General features: G+C 43.7%; 2 protein-coding genes across 2 annotated transcripts in view; one reads left to right on the top strand and one right to left on the bottom strand.

Annotated features, from left to right (window-relative positions):
- PEX11B (peroxisomal biogenesis factor 11 beta) overlaps positions 1-3,601 on the bottom strand; it is a 15,029-nt gene extending 11,428 nt beyond the window's left edge. The window contains exon 1 of the mRNA XM_035097934.3: positions 2,826-3,601. Within this exon, the coding sequence (XP_034953825.2) occupies positions 2,826-2,881 (56 nt within the window). The 5' untranslated portion in view covers positions 2,882-3,601. The remainder of the gene's footprint in view (positions 1-2,825) is intronic.
- On the top strand, positions 3,585-20,767 carry LIX1L (limb and CNS expressed 1 like). The gene is made up of 6 exons (XM_035097933.3): positions 3,585-4,032; positions 11,032-11,195; positions 12,831-12,971; positions 14,784-14,879; positions 19,056-19,133; positions 19,694-20,767. The coding sequence occupies exons 1-6, from the start codon at positions 3,690-3,692 to the stop codon at positions 19,934-19,936; spliced, it is 1,065 nt and encodes a 354-aa protein (XP_034953824.3). The 5' UTR covers positions 3,585-3,689; the 3' UTR covers positions 19,937-20,767.

Genomic DNA, 20,767 nt, shown 5'->3' with positions numbered 1-20,767 from the left:
GAAGAATTGATGCTTTTGAATTATGGTGCTGGAGGAGACTCTTGAGAGTCCCATGGACTGCAAGAAGATCAAACCTATCCATTCTTAAGGAAATCAGCCCTGAGTGCTCCCTGGAAGGACAGATCGTGAAGCTGAGGCTCCAATACTTTGGCCACCTCATGAGAAGAGAAGAATCCTTGGAAAAGACCCTGATGTTGGGAAAGATTGAGGGCACTAGGAGAAGGGGACGACAGAGGACAAGATGGTTGGACAGTGTTCTCGAAGCTACGAACATGAGTTTGACCAAACTGCGGGAGGCAGTGCAAGACAGGAGTGCCTGGCGTGCTATGATCCATGGGGTCACGAAGAGTCGGACACGACTAAACGACTAAACAACAACAAAAGGCATATAGTCAAAAAGTAGCCAGATGACAAATTAAGACCTACTGTCACACAATTTGGGAAGATTTTCTGACCTACAGCTGTTAATAACAAGGAAAACAAGAGACTGAACCACGTGCCCCAAGCAATGGTACTGAAATGAGGAAATTGCACAGGAAGGTGTGTGCATGCAAAGGTAAACTGAAGCAGCTACCCGTGTTTCTCCTAAAATAAGACACGTCTTATATTTATTTTTCCTCCAAAAAAACACACCACAGCTTATTTTCAGGGGATGTCTTATTTTTTTTAATATTAAGTATGGTACAACAACTGGGCTGGTATCCTTACAGAGTTTTCACAGTCAGAGTTTTGCAACTGCAGCTCTTGCTGAGTCCTTGATCTTCTCAGCGCGCGCCTCTGCCCTTGCCGGTTCCCGCAGGGCCGGGAGTCGGCGCAGCGCGCGCCTCTGCCCTTGCCGGCTCCCGCGGGGTCGGAGCTCGGCGCAGCGCGCGCCTCTGCCCTTGCCGGCTCCCGCGGGGCCGGGGCTCGGCGCAGCGCGCGCCTCTGCCCTTGCCGGCTCCCGCGGGGCCGGGGCTCGGCGCAGCGCGCGCCTCTGCCCTTGCCGGTTCCCGCGGGGCTGGGGCTCGGCGCAGCGCGCGCCTCTGCCCTTGCCGGCTCCCGCTGGGTCGGAGCTCGGCGCAGCGCGCGCCTCTGCCCTTGCCGGCTACCGCGGGGCCAGGGCGCGGCGCAGCGCGCGCCTCTGCCCTTGCCGGATACCGCTGCGACTTTCGCCGGCTCCCGCTCGGTCTGAGCTCCACGTGGCGGTTCCGGCAAGGACAGGCATCTTCCTTTTACTCTTCGTCACAGAAGCACCATCCAGGCCTGCTCCCACCACTACCCCAGTACGGCTTATTTTTGGGGTATGTCTTATATTTTGTTGCTTCAAGAAAATCGTGCCATGGCTTATTTTATAGGCACGTCTTATTTTGGGAGAAACACGGTACTTGGAAGCAGCAGCCTGGATTCTTCTAGCCCAGAGATGGAAAGAAGCCACAATTCCGGCCAAGGAAGAGTGGCAGCTAAAATTGATGAACTATGCTGAAATGGCAAAACTTACAGGAAGAATTAGAAACTAGGAAGAGGCAGATTTTAATAAAGAAGGGGGAAAGTTTATAACTTTTTTGGAAAAAATATTGTAAACAATTACATTCATTGGTATGTTTAACAGAAAACTTGTAGCAAAAATTTGAACTATGGGTTGGCAAAGGATTTATAAAAGAGTGTTATGGAAGGGATGCAGAGGGGAAAAAAATCATGATATGAGGATCTACAAAGGGGGAGGAGAGGGAAGTCAAGAGGATTTTATGTTTTTATTATGTTTATTTTTCTTTTGCTTATTGTATGTAAAATTGAAAATGCAAACATATTTTATTTTCATTTTTTAAAATGGAAATAATAAGAAGCCAGCATGCTGTAGTGGTTTGAGTATCGGATTAGGACTTGGGGGAGACGAGGGTTCAAATCCTCACTCTGGGTGATCTTGGGCCAGTCACTGCCTCTCAGCCAAACCTACTTTCCAGGCTTGGTGTGGGGATTAATTGAAGATTAGCTGAGGAAGAGGAGGGTGTTGCGCCAACTTAAATTCCTTTGAGAAAAAAAAAAGGTAGGATATAAATGTGACAAAGACATACCGGTAAAAACAAAAAGTCTTCTCTCTCTCTCTCTCTTTTCACCTGGTACCACAAGTTGATGGCTCTACTAAGAAGTCACAAACTCACCCCCCCCCCAAAAAAATCTGGCTTTTGATATTTGAGAGGTTGCATAGTTTTAAGGCACACTTTATTGTTTTAGGATTGTGAGTTGTCTTAAATTGTTTTTAATATTGAGTTTTAGTTTGCTTACTTTTTTTTTTATCTTATTGGCTGCTGCATTTACATCTCATCTTTTTCTCCAAGGAGTTTTCAAGGGGGCACACAAAGTTCTTCTCCCGCTCCATGTTACCCTCACAGCAACCTTGTGAGGCAGTTAGGCAGTTAGGCAGAGAGAGAGAGAGAGAGAGACTGGCCAAAAGTCGTGGCTGAGGTGGTGTGTGTGTGTGTCTGTGTGTGTGGGTTGAACTCTGATCTTTCCTGGGTCCTCGTCCAACACTTCTAATCACTACCCTACAACCTGGCCCACCTTGGGATGAAAGGAGGGTGCTTAAAGAACAAATAATGATAAATGATAAACCAATAGAAACAACAACAAAATAACAATGACTAAAGAAATGTAAAATATTTAAGAATACAGTAACAACAGTGACCTAGTGACAACACAGTATTAATAATGTGGATCACAATGAACCACGATCATTACACGAATCCCCCGCTCCCCTTCCCCAAAACGAAAGGCGCCCCAAGAGATGGCACCGGGAGCGGGTTGGCTCTTGATACCCTTCGCGGTCCCTGCCTCGCCCTCCGCCACACCTGAAGACCCGCTCCTTGGCTTGGCTCTGGGCGCTGAATCGCACCCAGGAATCCATTGCAGCAGCAGCAGCCTCTCCTCGGCGAATGCAGCACCGGCGGGCCCCCTCCTTCCCTCGCCTCCTCCAGGCTCGCTGGCAGCCCTCGGCAGCTCTTTCCTCGGCCTCGCAGGGCCACACCGCCCCACTCCCACGGCACGTCCCCTCGGCCGCGGGCAAATGAAATCGCGGTAACTTCTGGGGGGGGGGCAGTACGGCAGCGCCCGAGGGACAAATTTAAACACGGATAAGGGTCAAAGGCTTTGTTGTCGCTGCCGGGATTTTGGTTTTATCTTTTTACTGGCTCGCTCTGAATCGCTCCTCCGCCCTCTTAAAGGCGATTGGGGAAAATCCCGACGCTTTCCATGGTTCGCACGGTTATCATTGGCTGATCCTAAGCGGTTGGGTCGGCCTTCTCTTTACCGACCCAAGCTGGGCAGCCATTCGTCGACCTCCCGGCTACTCCCCCCTGAAGGTGTTCACGACGGCGATTGGAGGAAGCCCCTCCGAATACCCCCGCCTCCTAGCTTGGGAACCTTGCATTTCTATTGGCTGAGTGCTCAGCTCAGGCACCTCCCCCGCTCCGGCCTAGCTGTCATTCGTCGGCCCCTCCTGCTCCATCCTCCGCCTCCGCTCCTGAGGTGCTCGCGACCGCGACGAAGCCGAAGCCCCGCCTCCTAGCTCGTGGAGGGCGCTCCCATTGGCTGAGCCCTTAGCTCGGGCACCTCCCCCGCTCCGGTGACGGACACTTTGGCATGAGGGGACGGGGGCCGAGCGTTTCTTTCGCCCCTCAGTCGCTCGACGGGCCGCCGACGCCTCCGCGCTCGCCATGATGATGGAGTCGCTGCGCGTGCAGCGGCTGCAGCCGGGCATTGGGGGCACGCTGCGCTCCCTGCGGCCTGGCGTGACGGCGGGAGCGTCCCTGGCGGCCACCTCGACTCCCCCGCCGCCGCTGCCGCCGCCCCCGCCGCCGCTCGGGCTGTCGCTTACCCTGGGGCCTCCCCCGCCGCCGCCACCCCCGCTGCCGCCTCTCCCGCCGTCGCTCTTGCCGGGCGTGACACTCGGATCCAGCCCCCCGGGAGCCGCGGCGACGGGTCCGCCAGCCGTGCTGAGGGAGGCCGTCGAGGCCGTCGTCAGGAGCTTCGCCAAGCACACGCAAGGCTACGGCCGCGGTGAGGATGAAGGGCTGCCTCGGCCACCGTTATCTGATTTTCGCCTCTGGGCGTGTGCAGAGTGCCTGCCTCTCCCATCCAGGCTTGCATAGCGGGACCAGTTACCGTGTCATAAGCTTCGCCTAGCCTACCTGGCAGTGTTGTAAGGATAAAGGCGGCCGGGGAGGAGCCTTACAGAAGGCCCAGAGTTTCTAGGAGGAAAAGTGGGGTGAAAAATGTAAGGAACGAGGTCGAATGTATCCCTGAGGGGAAATGGTCCCGCCTTCCCATTAACCAGCTGTTTAAAAAAGCATGTGGAGTGGTCCTGTCTCTTCTGATGGACAACTTTTTAGACGTGAGGGCTGAAGCATGTGCATAATTCAGTTGCCTTCTCTTAACCGCAGTCTGCCTTGCAGTGCTCTTGTGACATCAGGCAAACAACTTCATTGCACACATTTTGGTGCCTGCTGTCTGACAAATATCTGACTTTTAGAAGACATATGAAGGCAGCCCTTTAGGGAAGTTTTTAAACTTATGAGGTTTTATTGTGTTTTTAATAAAGTGCTCTGTTGGGAGCTGCCCAGAGTGGCTGGGGAAACCCAGTCAGACAGACTGGGTATAAATAAAAATTATCATTATTATCATTAAAAACAATTATAGTCATTCATTTTTATTATTATTATTATTATTATTATTATTATTATAGATTAAATTTATACAGTATACTGCCCTTCATCCGTAGATCTTGGGGCGATTCACAGCATAAAAAGTTTAGCTAAGCCTATTTAGATATGTAGGAAGGTTGATGTGTGTTTTTATCAGTTTTTAGCTTATTGTTTATTTTAGTTTTTTAGCGTTTTAAATAACTGATAATTTGGTGCGTTTTTCTGTAAATGGCTTTGCAGGTTATTGCTTTCTTTTTAAATCAATCAAGCAGTGTATAAATTTTCTGAAACAAAAAAATAAGTAAAGCAGAACAAGGGAGAAGACTTGCAGAATACCTAGAGCTTCTTAGAGGAAAAGTGAGATAGAAATGTAAGAAACGAAATCAAAATGCCTCTGAGCAAAAAATTGACTTGACTTTTTACAAGTCAGCTGTTTACATTTAAAAGGTGAGCTGAGTTTCTTTGATGACAAGCAACTGACTACTGTGTCTATTTCTGGAGGAAAATTGTCCTGTGGATTTCAGAAAGGGAGTGCTGTGTTCTGGTGAACTGGGGAGCCCCAGTGGTGTGGATTCTTGAGTCTGGGGCTCTTGGAGAGGGAAGAAAGTAATTTGAGGGTGTTGGTACAGGTGTTGTGCACCTGCAGTTCTGGATAGAAAGGCACTCTTCTTCCCATCGCCAGCCCTTGATTGCTTGCTTCCCCGCTGAGAATTTTATTTGTTCATTGATTTATTTTAAGTATGGAAGTTAGCATTTTTGGCTTCTATATTTGAAGTAAAAATACCGGTAAGCTATTTAAAATCCTACACATCTGAAGCAACCATTGTTTCTCATGTAGGCTGTGTTATGTGGCTTATGTTAGGTCCAACCATAGGGTAGATGTCTAGAATGTTAGTTTTCAGATAGTGTTGAATGAAGGGGTCTCCCCCAGACCTGAGAAAACTTCCCATCAATCATGGTGAATCCTGCTCCCTCTTCCTATCCCTTTTTCCCCCCCAGAATGGCTGTATTTTTTAAGCAATGTTTTGTCCTTGTTTTTGGATGAAATGGGTCCGAGGTAGTTCTTCTCTGTTCTGTGAAATTTTTTCTAGCCTGCTACAATTTTTTTGTTCTGGGATAGTACAGAGGGCCCTAATTGTGAACGTGCTCCAGGGTAGCCTCAAAATGGGCCATCTTCAAGACTTGTTTGGTTGGCTTATGAAATGCAGGAAAGGAGCAGTTAAAATGAGTTTTTGCAAACATTTATGTGGGAAAATGTTGTCGTCTTCTCCAAATGGGGGGACTTTGTGGCCACTTGGGGTGTCAGATGTTGGCCTACAGCAGCAGCTGGCCCAGTAGACACTGCCTTGCAGGTTCTAAGCAGCAAATGCTTGGCAGGCAATCTGTGACTTAAACACAACACTGCTTTCCTGGCTCTCAAAGGCTTTGAGGCCATGTGGAATCATTTACTCTTTCCTATTTAATATGCAAGTCAGATGTGCTGTCATACACAAGGTAGGGACTAGAGTACAGTATGTGATCCAAGGCCATAAACAGTGGATATAAATAACAGCCAGTGGTTCTCTGACTGTAAACGTCTTCATTCTCGGGTAGGAAATGTAAAAATGAACTGCTGCTTTTCGTACTTGTTGAGGTCTTTGAAAGATAATTTCTTTCAGTACTTCATGCAATGAAAGGGGTTTTTGAACAATCACCCTTTTTTGCTGCTCAGTAAATTCCAGTCTTATAAAAAAAACCAGCTAGTATCAATACGGTACATGGGTGCTGATTGAGAATAGTGTTCTGTTAAACACAAATATTTGTGAACCCTGGCATTGAAAGGTCTGATACTAGGAGATCCGTGTAGCTTTACTTAGCATATTGCCTCTAGCTTTTCCTTCAGATCACAAGCAATTGTTCTCTCTTCAATCATTTCCCTATATTCTGAAGGACTACATACACAGTCTTCAGATTACCTGTGTATACATAAGCATAGTCTTGTATAAATTTGCTTGTAGAAGTTGGGAAGACATCCTAGAGCAGCAGTTCATACTGTTTATATGTGCTGCAAGCCTGAGGTAGAACTGAAGTAACAACAACTTTCTCCCGAGGACCAAAGACAACTGTGTAAAACCAACTGTAAAAACTAGTGTGGACAGTGGCTCATGTTATAATCTTTAAGCACACTTCCGTTCTAACATAAGCCAGCTTCATTTCCACAGTGCTTTGGACAGCATTGCTTTTCCATAGTCTTGTTGGAGCCAGTAAGCAGCCTCTGGAAAGCTGTTCTTCGTTAAGCTTTTTTATCTCCTATGTGGTGTTTGCATACTTTGAGGAAAGGCTCAGCCAACTCTTCATGGAAACCTGGACATCTTAGACATCATTGCTTGCTTTTTTAAATGTTTCTAGCCAAAATAATTATTTTATTTTTCCTTGGGCTTTTCCATCTTCCTTTTAAAATCAGAACCTCTAGGCTGCTTTTATTTAAAATACAAGTTAGTAGAGTGGTCTAGGAGAAGCGCTATGCCTATACACAGTTTTTGTCTTCTTTTAAGATGTCACAATAATGGGGTTCTTAAGAATGCTGGTGACCAAGAAAGCATTGACCCTTAGATGGTACAGAATGAATTCCATCTTCATAGTGGATTAATATATTTTGACAGCTTGAAAAATACCTCTTCGGTAAATAATCTGTGTTGTGCAGTATTACCACAAACTCCCTCGCTCTCTCAGATCATATTCACTTTTAAACAATAACTTTAAAACAGTAACACTGCTGTTTCTAAATATTATATTAAAATGCAAAACAGGACTTTGCTTCTAAGCTCATGCATTTTTGCAACCTTAAATATGAAACTATTTTGTTGTATCTTTTCTAACCAAAATATTCATACTATTCGTGCTTGGGCTGCTGGTGCTGGTTTCCATCTTCTGGGGAAGTACTAATTTTAGTCAAGGAGTGCGGCTGCTTAGCATAATTATCCACTGTCTGGCCTCATGCTTTCACAAACATAACACTTTGCAGTACAAAGGGGACAGTGTGTAACGGGATCTTGTCTGGGCTGAGAATAGAACACCCATGCTCTGGCTACAAAATACCATTTTCGCTGCTTTCAAACATCACAAACAGACACAAACCGGTTGGTTGCTTTCTTGACACATGATGAATTGATATTGTGTCATGAAGATTCTAGATAAATAAAGTATGGGGTTACTGGGACAAGAGTGCAAGCTAATGGCCAATTCTGAGAGAACAAACACTTGCAGACAATTCTTAGAAGCATAGTGAGCAGTATTACTAAAGACTTTTCACTCTGTTTGGCCATAGCCATTTCCACACTGAGCTAGAATGCTATTGTTTCATTTGGTGTGTATTCAGCCAAGTCCTACTGGGTAGACCCATTGCAATTAATCAACCTAAGTTAGTCATATCTATTGACTTCAGTTGGTATACAGTGGTACCTCTGGTTAAGAACTTAATTCGTTCCGGAGGTCCGTTCTTAACCTGAAACTGTTCTTAACCTGAAGCACCACTTTAGCTAATGGGGCCACCTGCTGCCGCCGGAGCACAATTTCTGTTCTCATCCCTGAAGCAAAGTTCTTAACCTGAGCTACTATTTTTGGGTTAGCGGAGTTTGTAACCTGAAGCGTTTGTAACCCGAGGTACCACTGTACTCTGAGTAGGACTAGCACTGAATACCCACCCATATACTCTAGAGGTATACTTTCACACTGCATGCATGGGAGTGGGGGCATTACAGTGCAATATACATCCTTCTGTCCATGGGTGACTTACACCAACTGTTGATGTCGAGCATCATAACATATATCTAGAATGTTTATTTAACACAGAGCTACTTAGTTCAGCTGACGGGCTGCTTTTAACAGTTAAATTGACCCAGCCCTGAAATTTTCTCTCCCAGTTTTTGATGCGTGAGTAAAGCTGCCCTTTGAAAAGAGCAGTTGGGCTCTGGTAAGTGACCTGGGTGTGTGTGCATATTTTATGTGCCACCCAGGGTAGAATCTGCTTTAGGGTAATTATTTTGATTGATATTTTTTTTTGAGCAAGCAAATAAAAGGCATACTAAAGTAAAACTGCTAATATATTTAATTGTGTATTATGGGTTCAGTTGCTCTGTGATAGCTTGACAAACTACTACAGAAGAAATCTTCTTCTTCTTCGGAATGAAAGTGCATGTTTGACATTAGTAAAAATAAATTTTGCTTGCCCACATTTGAATTCCAGGCATTCAATGGTTTCCCATACAGCATACTGCACAGATTGTCTATGGTTTCCTGTGAGTTCCTTTCATTAGTAACTGCTGTGCTTGTTTGTGTGTGAGTGTACATGCACATGTGTATAAAGGAAACCCCAAATTTAAAAAAATCTCCATTAATAGTCATTCCTCAGAATCTTGCTGAAACTATTTTAGCAACATATGTATCTATTACAGTATATCTCTTCTTCCTAGAGCTAATCAAGCTAGTTCACATTAATATGAAAATTCTTTTCTTTGCTGTAGATTTGCATGGAGAAGAAAGATGGGGTGGGAAAAATCTATATTTGATGCACCCCACTTAATCAATTTCTCTTGCTCCTTGCACTTCCACAAATTATGGTATCCATCTGGATTGCCTAGATAGGGTGGGTTGGAAGGCGCCGTTTTGCAATTGTTCCAGTCCTTTCTGGAGGGTAGAGCTTCAAAGATGCTATTGGAATTTGACTACTCAACTTCATCGGCATTGGCCAGTGGGATCTGCAGTGTTCTACCTCCATCCCCTGTTTGCTTAGCATCTAAATGCAGCTACTGTACTTGGAGACGTTGTCTGGAGATGTGGGATTGAGTACCATCAATATGCTGTTGACAAGCACCAGTTACATTAAATTCTGGGGAGGCAGTAGAAGTCCTGAACGAGCTTGATGAAAGACTGGATGATGAACAAGCTGAGATTGAATTGAAATAAGGCAAAAGTATCTCTATTTGTCTGAAAAGCTGATTTGGGGTTAGGCATCTAGCTTCTGTTAGAGCTGATAGCACTCTACTTGAAAAGCCAGGTTTTGTGTCCTTGTGCTCTTGATCCTAGTATTGCTCCTTGGTACCCAGATGGTAGCTGTGGACTTAAATGGTTTTATATAGCTGAGTCCTGTGTACCAGCTGCATCTTTTGCTGAGCGAGGCAGATTTAGCTATTACCTATAAAACATGTCCTAGTAACATGAATCAACCTTGAATTTATCAAGAAAGATAGGTCATAGCATTTTATAAAAAAATATATAAAATAAGTTGGATCATTGCAATGTGCTCTTCTTGGAGCTGCCCTTTGAAAAGAGTACAGTACATAAATTTTAACAGGTGCACAATGTAGCAGAGTTGTGACCAAAACATTTTTTAAGAAAGAGATCTAGAACATGGTTGTTGTACCAGATTCTTTGCCTTACAGTTTATTTCCAAGTGTAGTTCAAAGTGCTGCTCATTTCCTTTAAAGCCTTAAATGATTTAGGACTAGGGCACTTGAAGGTTGGATTCTGCCCACCTACATAGCTTTTCATTGGAGACCCTGTTCAGTGTTTTACCACCAAGTGAAACTATTCTGTTGACAAGACCTTTATTTTTGTGGCTTTGTAACTCTACCCAAAGAGGTGGGTGGTCCTAATAAAGGTATTCTCCTACTGTGGATTTCTGATATTTTTTCCATGGTCCAGTATGTCTTAATTCTTTTTTGTATATCTTAAAAATACTTGTATGATGTGCTATCCCAAAATCCTTAAATTTGCTGAGAAATACCACATATGATTCTTGAATCAGCTGCTTACTTTCTCTTGTATGTCTCTTTCAAAATCTAGCACAGAAAAATATTATGAATTGTGCTAGGTGTGTCTGGGCAGGTCAGTCATACTATTAATGGATGCTCTTAACCTGCCCACTCTCAAACTATTTTCAGTTGCATCAGAATAGCACAAAAGGCATGATGCAGTAGTATCTTTGTTTTTAAATGTCAACAGGCTGCCTATTTTTAGGGGGAAATGAGTTGCAATTTCATGCTCTAAACTTTTTTCTGCCTCAAAACAAGTCCTTTGAGGCATTTTTAAAGTCAACCTGGGTATAGTATTGCATGCCTTAGAATAACATTTACTCAGTAACTATCACCACAGGCTTTCCTTTCCCTCCTCTAGCTTTGGATATATCCCAAGGATGCTGAATGTCTAGGCAAGCTTTAGATTTAGCTGCTGACCCTTGGTCATGGTTGAACCTGTCTTTGTATCTCTCTTGGGGGAGGGGATGATAAGCAGAAAATGATGATTGTAGATTATATTCCTCTTGCTGCCTTCGGTGTAAATACTCTGTTATGATATACGCCTCTTTCTCTATTTTCAGTCAACGTTGTGGAAGCTCTCCAGGAATTCTGGCAGATGAAGCAATCACGTGGTGCTGATCTGAAAAATGGTGCTCTGGTGGTTTATGAGATGGTCCCATCTAACAGTCCTCCTTATGTCTGTTATGTCACATTGCCTGGGGGGAGCTGTTTTGGCAGTTTTCAGGTTAGAATGTGTTAGCTAGATATTTTGATTACTGTACTTTTTGTTGTGGTGGTCTGGAACTCTGATCTTAAAGTTCCTTAGGCTGTGTGCAGATGACTTTAGTGGAGCAAAGCCAGAAAATTTCCCTTCATATCACAACCATGGCACTAGCCCTGATCTAGTACAGGCAGCTAGAGAATTGTACAAATATATCCTGTGGATATGAGAGCTGCTCCGTGGTCTGTGTATGTGTGTGTGATTCATCACGGGCACAATCTGGTAGGCACAACAGTTACCACAAAATGTGCATGCATCTCTTGCAGTGGTACTAATTATGTTTGGGAGGGCTTGATTTTCCCCAACAAAATGGTTCTGGATTTAATGGTGACTTACTGGGCAAAAATGGTGTCTCTTCTTAAGCTCACCTCAACTAGGAGGTTTTGCTTGATAGATGCCATTCCTTTCATCAAAATGTGTGGCCTGTCTGTACGGGAGTGTTATCTCATACAGTGGATAGCTTAAAACCAATTTTCCCATTAAGTTTTTTGCCTCTAATTTCTAAACCAGTGTTACCTGTTCATACTAGCAGGCAGTCCTTGATGGGAGCATCGTTGTGGTGTGTGCATGTTTGATTTCTGTTCTGCAAATGTGACCTTAGCATGCAAAAATTTGAAATAGTGTTGTTTCACACACCACAATGATGAAAAATACTGCCCGTGCTCCTTCAGCAACAACTGGTGGATAGGCATGCTGCATCCTTTCCTTTGGGCTATTGGAAACAAAATGGCTAGCTTGTTCTCGGGCGAGGTGCAAATGGAGGTAGAGGGTGTGGCAATAGATAACGCCCAGCAAAACATCTCCATACACATAAAAACCCACACGGTTGGGTAACTTGTAATTTTATATTCCATTTTTACACTTAGTAGACTGTTTGAGTGAAAGTGTGGACTGGCAGTTAGAAGAGCTGGATGTTATGTGGATGGATACTACAAACACTCACAAACTGAGACACAAGCAGCCTCAAGCCTGCATTAAACTGTTGTGTGGATTATCCCTTAAAGTCCATCCAATTGCTGTAGTAAATCATAAGTCTCTTGATTGTCCTAGACGCATGTGTGAAGCATTGTGGTGTGTCATTGTGCCATAAACTTCAATATATCGTCCTTCCCACCTCAATTCCAGTAGGATACAGACTTAACACTTGGAAGTCCAGGGTGGCTGTTACTTTTGGCTGGACCTAGGCTCTGTGTAGTGGGCTTAAAACAGGTATCCCAAAAAAGCAATCCTTCTTTCTGAACTGCCTACCCACTTGGAGAACAGCAATGGGAGTTTAGAATAGGGTGTTCACAGCTTGGTTTGAACTAATTAATTTTGTTGACAGATCCAGCTGTGGTATTTCCTTCTCCAAATAATATGTGCTGACTTCAGCTGCCTGTGTAATTCTTGAATTGTAGATGACTGGAGTTTCTGGGTTTAAAGAGCCCGTTCCTAATGACTTCAGGATGTTGGAGAGTACCATGTCAGCATGCATAGCTGCAACCTAGTAATTTGGGGTAGAAATACATACTTCATAGTATGTGGGATCTAACTGATCTTGGCTTTCGTGATTCCTGTTCTTAAGCATGCCCTGTTCTTCTGTCTCCGCCCGCCCCCTAGTTTTGTCCTACCAAAGCTGAAGCCAGGAGGAGTGCAGCAAAAATCGCACTGATGAATTCAGTGTTCAATGAGCATCCATCCCGGAGAATCACAGACGAGTTCATTGAGAAGAGTGTTTCGGAGGCTCTGGCATCTTTCAATGTGAGTGCTTTTCAAAGCCGTACGGCTAATTGGTGGAGACAGAATTGCTGGGAAGCATCACGACTCCATGGGAAGGGAAATTCTTTGCATCTGGAAACCCTTATTGGCAAGGTTTCTAACAACTCCGGGAATGTCATAAAAATAAACTGTTAAACACCCATCCAGCCCATGCTCTCTTCTCTATTGAATGCAGAGCTTCTCCCAGTTGCTTTCTTGTTAATTTGCCCTTGACACTTTCACTACACCCTGTGTGGAGGCGCTCTGGAGTACCAAACTGTTCTAATTCCAGAGCCATGCAAAAGCACATCAGAGTTTTCTGAACTCTGATCAACATTCTTGTGAAATACTTTTTTAAAAAAAACCTAAAAACTTAAAACTCTCTTTTTGTGGTCCATGGTGGGGGTGGAATGTTTGATCTGGGTTCAAATCCTGCCTCTTTCATGGGTTTATGGGACAGCCTTGAGCTACCGTAATTGCTCTCACCTCAGCCTTTGTCTCTAAAGTGGGAATAATATTGAGCTTTTCAGTGTTGAGGAAAAAAATAGAATAAAGATCCTGAAGTGCTATGCAATTGTAAGATCATAGATTTCATTACACTAGACTCTTGATTATCTGAAAATCAAGTTCATATATTTTTGTGTTTGATATCTTCTGCATTAATTACCTGCTTCCAGAAGGAGTGGCTCCAACTACCAACCAGCCATTGCTTTTCTGCTGTAAATTACAAGCAGAATTGGAACTGACTTTCTACACATTTGCTTTTTCTATGCATACATTCTGTTACATATAGAAGTAGAGTGCCACAGAGTTCTGTCCCAGGCCTAGTGGTGTTTAACATCTTTATAAATAACCTGGGTAGAGGTTATGCTCTTGCAGATGACACCAGACTGAGTGGTGCTGAAGACATCTACACACCTGTAGAGATTGCACATCTCTACTGCTCTATGGGTTGTGGGGGGGAGTCCTAACTTTCTGCAGCCTGAGAATGGAAAACCACAGGAAAAAATACAGGGTGACAATGTTTGGCTGATGCCCTGTAAAATGCGTGACAATTCCACTCTAAATGCCTAGTGTAAGCACTCAATGCTTAATTAATAAGACAGCAAAATGTAATGAAGTTCATTGCATATCTACACTCTAAACTTTTTGTTGTGTACGTATTTAAGCGCCATGGCTTCACCCAAATAATCTTGGGAACCATAATATGGTGAAGTGTGGGGGTTTGGCTAAATTGCTAGCCATACTCTTGCTGAGCCACAGTTCTAGGGACTGGGAGTGTGAATGGCTATTAAACTAGATGAACTCTGGTTTAGTTATTTCTGTGTGAGTGTAACTGGAATGCCTGTTGTGTGGCGTGAGGAAGCTTATTGTGAACCATCAAATTGACACATAAGATTCATTCTTAACTAGCTTGTGTATCTTTCTTCAACTGTCCTGCAACTATAAGAAAATGGCTATGTTTACATGTAATGCTAAACCATGGGTTAGTGCTATGTGTGTGAGCTAGAATGAGCCTGAGCAAAGCCTTGGGCTTGTGGACTCACCCTTCCCTCTCTTCTTCGGGAGTCGACAAGAGATGGGGTTTGCCAGTGTTTCAGTTTCTCTTAATCTCAGTTTAGTCATAGTTTGTTTATTTATATACAGATTTCCCCACAAATACATTTTACTCAGAGCAGTTCACCAAGGCTGCCCTGTGTGAGAAAGGAGGATGTCTATTAAACATCACACACTTGCTTGTATCCAATTGCTGTGGAAATATCTCTTTAGAAGTCTGTCTGCCCTAAGCTCCTTGAATGTTTGTCTTTCCTGCAGGGCAATAGAGAAGAAGCAGATAATCCAAGCACAGGCATTGGTGCTTTCCGCTTCATGTTGGAGTCAAACAAAGGAAAGTCCATGTTAGAGTTCCAGGTACTCTTTTTAATATGATTAATCATTCCTCCGGGGCTGGCCCTACCATTAGGCAAAGTGAGGCGGGAGGGCACAGCAGCAACACGTTGGGAAAGAAGAGGAGTGTGTGCCATGTCGGCTACCTTGTCCTAGCCTGTTGCCCTTGGGCGCCGTGGAAGACACATTCTCATTACCAGTATTAAGGTAAGATTTTGCTGCCAGCCTGATCAATCTATGTACATGGAATGAGAGGTGGCTCCGCCTTGTACTTTGCCACAGGAAGCAAAATGTGTTGGGCCAGCCCTTCATTCCAGCCTTGTGTGCTTTATGCATAATGGGACCAGTCAGGCTGAATTTAAAAAAAGGCTTATTAAATGCAAAGTAGAAAGGGAACCCAAGTGGTTTAGTAATGCAGTATTTTTTTCCAGTAAAGACACACACTGCTGAGCAGCAGAGGGCTTAATTTGCTACAACTCAGGAAGATGAGTATTTTAAGACCTTTGCAATTAGCTTTACGGTAAAATAGGTTCTTAAGGGATTAAAGCAGGCATCCCCAAACTTTGGCCCTCCAGATGTTTGGGCCTACAACTCCCATGATCCCTAGCTAACAGGACCAGTGGTTGGGGAAGATGGGAATTGTAGTCCAAAACATCTGGAGGGCCAAAGTTTGGGGATGCCTGGATTAAAGCTTGTAATCGATTGGTTTCAGCTGGCAGTAGCCTGAAGTGATAGTTTTGGAATTTCTTACCAACTCTAAATCCTCAATCTTGTAACAAATTAAAGAATTCATGCTTTGTATTTATTCTGCTTTTAGGAGGAAATAAATTTGTCTAGTTCTGTCACCCCCTCCCCTCCCCCCTCCGGACCACTTCAAAATTGCTAAGAGTTGTGATGGAACACTTAATTATTTTTCTGCCTGTTGTAGCAGTTGTAATGCACTGTGCTAGATGCTATATGGTTTTTCATTTTCATTTTATTGCTTCTTTTATTTCTTGTTGATGGTGTTTGAATTTTGTAGAATTCACATTGTAATAAAATAAAATACAGTATAAGAAATAAAAGAAGCAATAAAATTAATAATTAATATTAATATTTAATGTGATGGATGTGCCCGTCCCCCTTCTTCAACCAGAATCCACAGACATGCTGCGGACTACCTGAATCAAGCTCCTGCGCCATTGGTGGCTCATGGACCACAGTTTGAGAATCCTGCCTCTACCGTAGTTTATACTGCAGTGGGACTTGAAAGCTTAGTGTCTGTCAGGTATCATGCAGGATGCTTAAGCAATTAAACCTTAAAGTGCTCTCATGGAATGTGAATGTTGCTTATTGTGTAGGAAGAAATCTCTGATGATCATTCTGTGCCAGCAGCACACTGAATAGACAATAGAGAGACATTCTGTCAAGGGAAAATTGGGCCCCAGGGTTTCACTGCTAGGGGCTGGAATGGAGCCAGATTTATTTTTTTCTTTTTCTTTTTGAAGGCAGGTGCCTCAGCCTATGACCGCAGATCAGCCTCCCTGGTGCTGATGTCTCCTTCTGTAGTATAATAACATTGCAGGAGGTTAGCAGAGCAAGGTTTATATTAGTGGCCCTGCTTATACAGAGTGACTCAGAGTGCTGTATTTATGGACCTGCCTGCCTATGTGAGAGAGGTTTATGGGATAGTTTTTGGCCTGAGCCTCTGCTGGCCTTCATGCAGTGTTGTAGCTCTAGGATTCTTAGTGGTACATGCACACAGAAGACCCAAACCATGAGAATCCCTGACGGTCTTCACAGTCCTTCTATGTAAGTGTCAGGGTATCTTCCCAAGGCAGCTGGAATGGTTCTTCTAGGCAACAGGCCTGCATTGTCTTGAACTCTATCATGCTGCATTTTTGCTAGCCTCTTGGGACATACAAAAGGCCTTTGTAAGAGCTGGGATTTTCACCCATGGCGCTGTGATCCCTCTGCCATATGACACTGTTTTGGAGAAAAACAGTTGGGGAACAGTTAAGCTGGCACTCAATCCCTCTCCCCACCCCAAAGACACAAACTTACAACAGATTTGTGGAGGCTCTTGGCTTTTCTTTTATTAGGGGTAAATTCACTTGGTAGAATTCTGGGTGATACCACTTTTTTTTTTAAATTGATTTATTTTCCATGGTACAGAAGATACATTTTGAGAAAACAATTGTTACAACAGTAAACAACAAACAACTTGTGTAATATGATTATTACATAGCATGACAAAAGTCTGTAAAGTTTCTTTTTATTATTCTAAAAGATCATGCCACATTTCCCCATGAGTGTTGGGTGGATTCCTACTGCAGTGTTAACAATTAATGTATTCAGTAAACATTTGCCATATGTTATAAAAGGAATAGGGATTGTGTGTGTCCTTTTCTGCTCTGACCTGACATGTTAGTTTCTTGACCAATGCTGTTGACCATACGCTGGTGTAACAAGAATTGAAGTTAAGCCCAACATCTGGCTATCTCTGTATGGACAGCTGTTAATAGAAAGGTTAAGTGGTCATAATTAGGGTCATCTTGGGCAGATGGGATAGTAAGCCCAAGTAGTGCTATTGCATGATATATTTCAATGGTTTTGTTATATATCAAGCTTACTTCTTTGAATATATTTTAATGATATCGCAAAGCCACCACATATGGAAATACGTAACTTTGACTGTGCACTCTCTCCAACAATTAGGGTTGACTTCCTAAGATATTTGTGATAGCCTCACAGGTACATAGTGCCACCTATGCAGAAGTTTTAATGAGGATTCCAATTTTTGCATAAACCAATTTCAACGATATCTTGGACCACAAAGCTGTCCACTTTTCATTTGCTATTTGTGCTTCTATGTCCATCTCCCACAGCATTTTTGTGTACAAAAGATTGCTACATTTTAGGTTTATTAAAGCTTTATAAATTGAGAAAGCTATACCCTAAGAGAATGGAGAGAGGTTGGGGGACACCAATTTTATGTATTTATACCCCACCCGTCAAAATCTTTCCCAGGGTCGTTTACAGTGGTAATCATACAAAAATACTGTATAAAATAATTAAGGCATACAATAAAACACAAACAACCCACAGTCTAAAAGCACCATAAAGCTGATGAACATGGATTTAAAATTCAGAGTTTTAAAGGCCTAGGAAAAGCGAAACGTATTTCCCTGTTGCCAAAATGACACCATGGAGGCAGGCAGGCAGGCAGGCAGGCAGGCAGGCACCCTTTCAGCCTCCCCAGAGAGAACATTTCACAAATGGAGCACCACAACTCTGAAGGCCCTTTTCTTTAGTTACCACCCACCACATCTGTAATGATGGAAGCTTAGAGGAGCGCTTCCAAATATGATCTCATGCATTTACCGTAAGTTCTTTTAGAGAGGGCAATCCTTTATTCTGACTCCTCCCTGTGAATGGACTGAAAGGAAAATACCAACACTTTGGCTAGGGCCTGGAACGGACTGGGAACCTGTGTGTGTGTGTCTCTTCCCACCAGCAAGAGACCTTTCCAGTGCCTGGTCCCTGTTAGCAGCCTCACAGCTGTATTTTGAGTTTCCACACCATTTTCAAAGGCAGCTGCATGCGCAATGCCTTTGCAGTAGTCTAATGGACAAGGCTACCAGAACATGGTCAACTGAGGCTTAGCTATCTTGGTCTATAACAGGTAGCAGTTGGTGTACTAGAGCTCCATGCCACAGAAGCAGGCAACCAGCAACTCCAATAACAAGTGTGGTTCTATGAGCACTCACAAATGGTGATCTGCTTTTTTAGACAGAGTGCTGCCTAATTAGATTTAAGCACCACCTTCACAGATGTCAACAACAACTCCATTTTTCTGAATTGACCTTGTTTGTTGGCCTTTATCCAGTACATTACAGACCCCAGGCACTGGTCAGTGCTTCCAGAGTCTGATGAAAAAGAGAAACAGAGTTTGGTGTCATCCCCATGTGGACAATGCCTCACTCAACATTCTCATGTAGGTGTTAAAGAGTGGGTGAGTGGGAGCAAGATGAAGCCTTGTGGGATGCCTTAGAGTTGAGCCATAGTAGGCGGTGGAGGTGTCTTTTTCTCTTTCAGAACATCTAGATACACTTCCTCTGAGAAGCATTTCATCCATCAGTGGACATCTCTTTAATTTCCTTCTCTTTGCTTCATTAGTGTTGAAACAGTGCTTAAAATTGGGCTGCTTTCCTTTGGCAGGAGCTGATGACCGTCTTCCAGCTGCTGCATTGGAATGGCAGCCTCAAAGCCATGCGAGAGAGACAGTGTTCGCGACAGGTAAGCAGAGCCTGCAGATGGGATTCCTGAACCTTTGGACTGACAATCCTGTCTTCTGTGTGGGATTTATGTGGCTGCCAGTGGATTCTCCCAATGCAGTATGGGAGGGTGAACCCAGGTGTAACCCATGAACGTCTTTGTAATGAAGGCTTTTATATGTTGCCACTTGCCTTCAGCACAGGCTGGGTAAGCTTTCCTATTCAACAGAGTTTATTTGAGTATACTCACTTGGGTCTTCATGGGACTAGTGAATTCTGGATAGATCTACTTTCCAGGCAGGCACACCAACAAGAAGTGATTGCATAAGCTTTCTTGTCGCTCCAGCCCTCACTACTGCATCTTAGCCATGTCTATCTGTGCCAATCAATTTCTGTTTTCCCAGACTTCTTTGAAGTCCCACTTAAAATATGCACCATCATCTCAGTGGCAGATGGGCTGGCCGTAGTGGTTCCTCTGTGCTTGGTCCCTGCCCATTCCATTCCACTGCCCTTGTGTTTGGGCGACACTAGTTTCATCAGTCAAGTGCTCATCTGCTGATCTCTTTCTCTCCCTCCCGCTAGGAGGTGTTGGCTCACTACTCTCACCGTGCTCTCGATGATGATATAAGGAACCAGATGGCAATGGACTGGGTCAATCGGGAGCAAAATATCCCAGGGGCTCTTTCAAGGGAGCTGGCCTCAACAGAGCGGGAATTGGATGAAGCCCGGCTGGCTGGGAAAGAGCTGCGGTTCCACAAGGAGAAGAAAGACATTCTGATGTTGGCAGCTGGCCAGCTGGGGAACATGCACTCGTCCAACTGTTGAGAAACCCCAGAGAGCTGTTCGGTTTCCCCTTCCCTTCCCTACACTCTCACTTCACAACCAACGTGCTAATGGGGCATGACCTAGAGCTTGTTACAAAATTGAAGGGGCCAAAATGTCCAACCAAATTCTCCTAATTGGCTTTCAGATTTTTCTTACCTTATCAGTTATGCAACATGCTGTTTGGATTTTGGATTTTTAAGTTTAATCTGGCTGTAGGTTGTTGAGATTTGGCAAGTGAATAACCTATATTGCCAAGCAGATAGATACACCCACCCCCTATTTTACTGACACACAAACGCCATTTTTCAATATACTTCAGCCAGAGAGAAATATCTCAAAATCTGAATGTTGAAACTTGGTCAGGTTGAGTTTGTTCCTAATTGAGCTTCAGTTCTAACCTGAATCACGTCACTTAAAGAGTGTGCACAGGTGCCTGTTTTTGAAGAATAGGAGGCCATTTGCACATTTTTAAAACCTCTTTGTTAAAAAAAAATTCTGTATAGATTTTATAATGTACTTGGATATTCTTAGTTATCTTTTTTCTCTTTGGGATAGAGAATTTCTTAATGATTCACTATAGAGCACATTTTTAAATGTAGCCTTTTTTAGTGTTAAATATACTAATACTCATTTAGTCCTCAATTCTATCCAGGTACTATACAGTATTAAGTGGAAATGTAGCATTGCCAAGAGGATACTAGTTTTGCCATGGATATAATGCATAAGCTGCATGTTAGGTGAATGTATTCCTGCAGTTTATGTAGTTTGATACACTCCTCTTCCTCTTGCCACCTGATAAGCACAGCACTTAAAAACACTCCTCTTCACTGT

This window comes from Zootoca vivipara, chromosome 16, assembly GCF_965207765.1.
Source record: "Zootoca vivipara chromosome 16, rZooViv2.hap1.1, whole genome shotgun sequence".
Classification (NCBI taxonomy): Eukaryota; Metazoa; Chordata; class Lepidosauria; order Squamata; family Lacertidae; genus Zootoca; species Zootoca vivipara.
This window is presented reverse-complemented; position numbering and strand designations above follow the sequence as displayed.

Bases quoted from the DNA above. Each gene is read 5' to 3' on its own strand.
- LIX1L (XM_035097933.3), top strand. From the start codon at position 3,690: ATGATGATGGAGTCGCTGCGCGTGCAGCGGCTGCAGCCGGGCATTGGG. The intron at 4,033-11,031 runs GTGAGGATGAAG...CTCTATTTTCAG, and splicing joins CACGCAAGGCTACGGCCGCG to TCAACGTTGTGGAAGCTCTC. The intron at 11,196-12,830 runs GTTAGAATGTGT...CCCGCCCCCTAG, and splicing joins GCTGTTTTGGCAGTTTTCAG to TTTTGTCCTACCAAAGCTGA.